Source organism: Triticum urartu, chromosome 1, assembly GCF_003073215.2.
Source record: "Triticum urartu cultivar G1812 chromosome 1, Tu2.1, whole genome shotgun sequence".
NCBI lineage: Eukaryota > Viridiplantae > Streptophyta > Magnoliopsida > Poales > Poaceae > Triticum > Triticum urartu.
The window spans coordinates 14,300,435-14,302,611 of NC_053022.1; the positions used below are offsets into that span (position 1 = coordinate 14,300,435).

Here is a 2,177-nt window from a genome sequence, read left to right on the forward strand (position 1 = left end):
TGCTGTAATAATCTGATAACAGGGAAGAATTGCGGAACCAAACTTGTTCGTAGTATTATACACTAGTTCCAGTAGATACTATACGTGACACACAACAAGCAAACAAAAAACGAAGCAACCTCTAGTTGATTAGAATCATCCATAAATCCTACTCCCTTCGTCCCATAACCTAAGATGTTTTTACAAGAACGTCTTACATTCTGAGATGGAGGGAGTACTATATAAGACGGCCCGGTAGTCACTATAGATTCATAGCTAGCACGATGGAGAATGATGCATCCTACTTTATGCTAGTGCTAGCTCTGTTTCCTCTTGTGTACATTATTCGGTTCTACTACCTAGCTTCCTCTCGTTGTCACAACCGTGGCCTGCAGCTCCCTCCAGGGCCATGGCAGCTACCTGTCTTCGGCAGTCTCCACCATCTTTTTGGCGCACTCCCACACCGTGCATTACGAGACCTATCAAGGCGACACGGCCCTCTCATGCTCCTCATGTTCGGCGCGAACCGTCCGGTCATCGTCGTTTCCACCGCCGAGGCTGCCAAGGAGATGATGAAGACGCACGACACCACCTTCTGCGCGAGGCCACTGACCTCAGCTCTCAAGGCCATTAGCAAGCATGGCCTGGGCATCGTCTTTGCCCCGTACGGTGACCACTGGCGGCAGATGCGCAAGATCTGTTTCCTCGAGCTGCTGAGTGCCAAGCGCATCGCCTCGTTCGGCTCCATCAGGGGAGAGGAGACGGATAGATTCATCCGGTCCATCTCAGCTACGCTAGAGCCGGTCGTGAATCTGAGCGAGATGCTGGCGGCGTACCTGACAGACACGACGGTGCACATGATCATGGGTGGACAGTTCACGGAGCAGGACACCTTGCTCCGACACGTTGATGAGGCGGTAGGGATTGTAAGAGGTGTCGCCCTGCCCGACCTGTTCCCGTCGTCGAGGCTGGCGTGCGCTCTGAGCACCACACTGCGCAGAGCCGAGGTGTTCCGAGAGGCCTTTCCTTCTCCCTGCACCCTCAAGAGCACATCGATGATATCTTCCTGGTCTACTTGTTCAGAGGAAGAAGCGCTCCTCCTGCTAAAAAGGTCCATCAACGCTAAAAAGGCCTCTCGGAACAACATCAAAGCCAGTGTGGTGCAAGATGAGGTCAGGGGAGCCTTCATGGGACAAAACAAGGTTACTGAAGAGGGTCTAGGTGAGCTGAGCTACTTGCAATGCATCATCAAGGAGACCTTGCGGCTGCACCCTCCTGGGCCATTAGTGCCAAGGGAGTGCAGAGAGGACTGCAGAATACTCGGCTACGACGTGCCCAAAGGCACCACCATTCTCGTCAATGTTTGGGCCATCTCTAGAGACCCAGAATGCTGGGATGAGCCCGAAGAATTCGTGCCTGAGAGGTTTGTGGCAAGTGCCAGAGATTTCAAAGGCAACAGCTTTGAGTTCATACCATTCGGCGCTGGTCGTCGGATTTGCCCCGGGATGCTATTTGGGCTCGCTACTATTGAGCTAGCTCTTGCAAGCCTTCTATTTCATTTTGATTGGAGTCTCCCGGATGGCACTCTTCCTAGTGAACTGGACATGACAGAAACCATGGGAGTGGCGGCTAGGAAGAAGGTGCCTCTGTGGTTGCGTCCAACTCCCCATGTATATTTGCCTTGCTGAATCATGCATTCATGGTTCTGCATCTGTTCTCTTTGGTTCTACTGTACTATGTTTTAACTAGCAGCACAGTACGTAGCCCGTGCAATCCTATTCCTGGGCATGTTCTGGTCATTCTGTTATCAAGTTGTGTTTTGAAATAAAAAAATTGGTTGTTGAGATATTTTTAAACATATATATATATCTCCTCCTGCCCCCCCAAAAAAACGTATATGTCTCCTGTGTTATGGATCTGCAATGTGTTTAGTCCTTAGGGCATCTCCAACCCTGACCCTTATATTTCCTTCCGCATCCGTCTGCGGACACGGATGCGGGATCCGGCCATCCAATGCTATTCGCATATGTCCGGTTTCATTTTGGAAGAATTTTAACGAAAAGGAACAAATTTGATGCATATTTAAACACACAAGATTCATTCATACTAGGATGATTTTTACATAAAACTGGATGTTTTTCATCTAAATCAAAGCAAATTCATAACATTTAGAATAATTAGTTGTACTGCTTGAATCC

General features: G+C 49.2%; 1 protein-coding gene across 1 annotated transcript; it reads left to right on the top strand.

The window, feature by feature from the left end:
• The first annotated feature begins 206 nt into the window (after positions 1 to 206).
• On the top strand, positions 207 to 1,827 carry LOC125537334 (desmethyl-deoxy-podophyllotoxin synthase-like). Its single transcript, XM_048700663.1, has one exon. The coding sequence runs from the start codon at positions 264 to 266 to the stop codon at positions 1,665 to 1,667; it is 1,404 nt and encodes a 467-aa protein (XP_048556620.1). The 5' UTR covers positions 207 to 263; the 3' UTR covers positions 1,668 to 1,827.
• Positions 1,828 to 2,177: the final 350 nt, after the last annotated feature.

What these genes read in the sequence shown, in the direction of transcription:
- LOC125537334 (XM_048700663.1), top strand. Translation starts at nt 264, where the DNA reads ATGGAGAATGATGCATCCTACTTTATGCTAGTGCTAGCTCTGTTTCCT.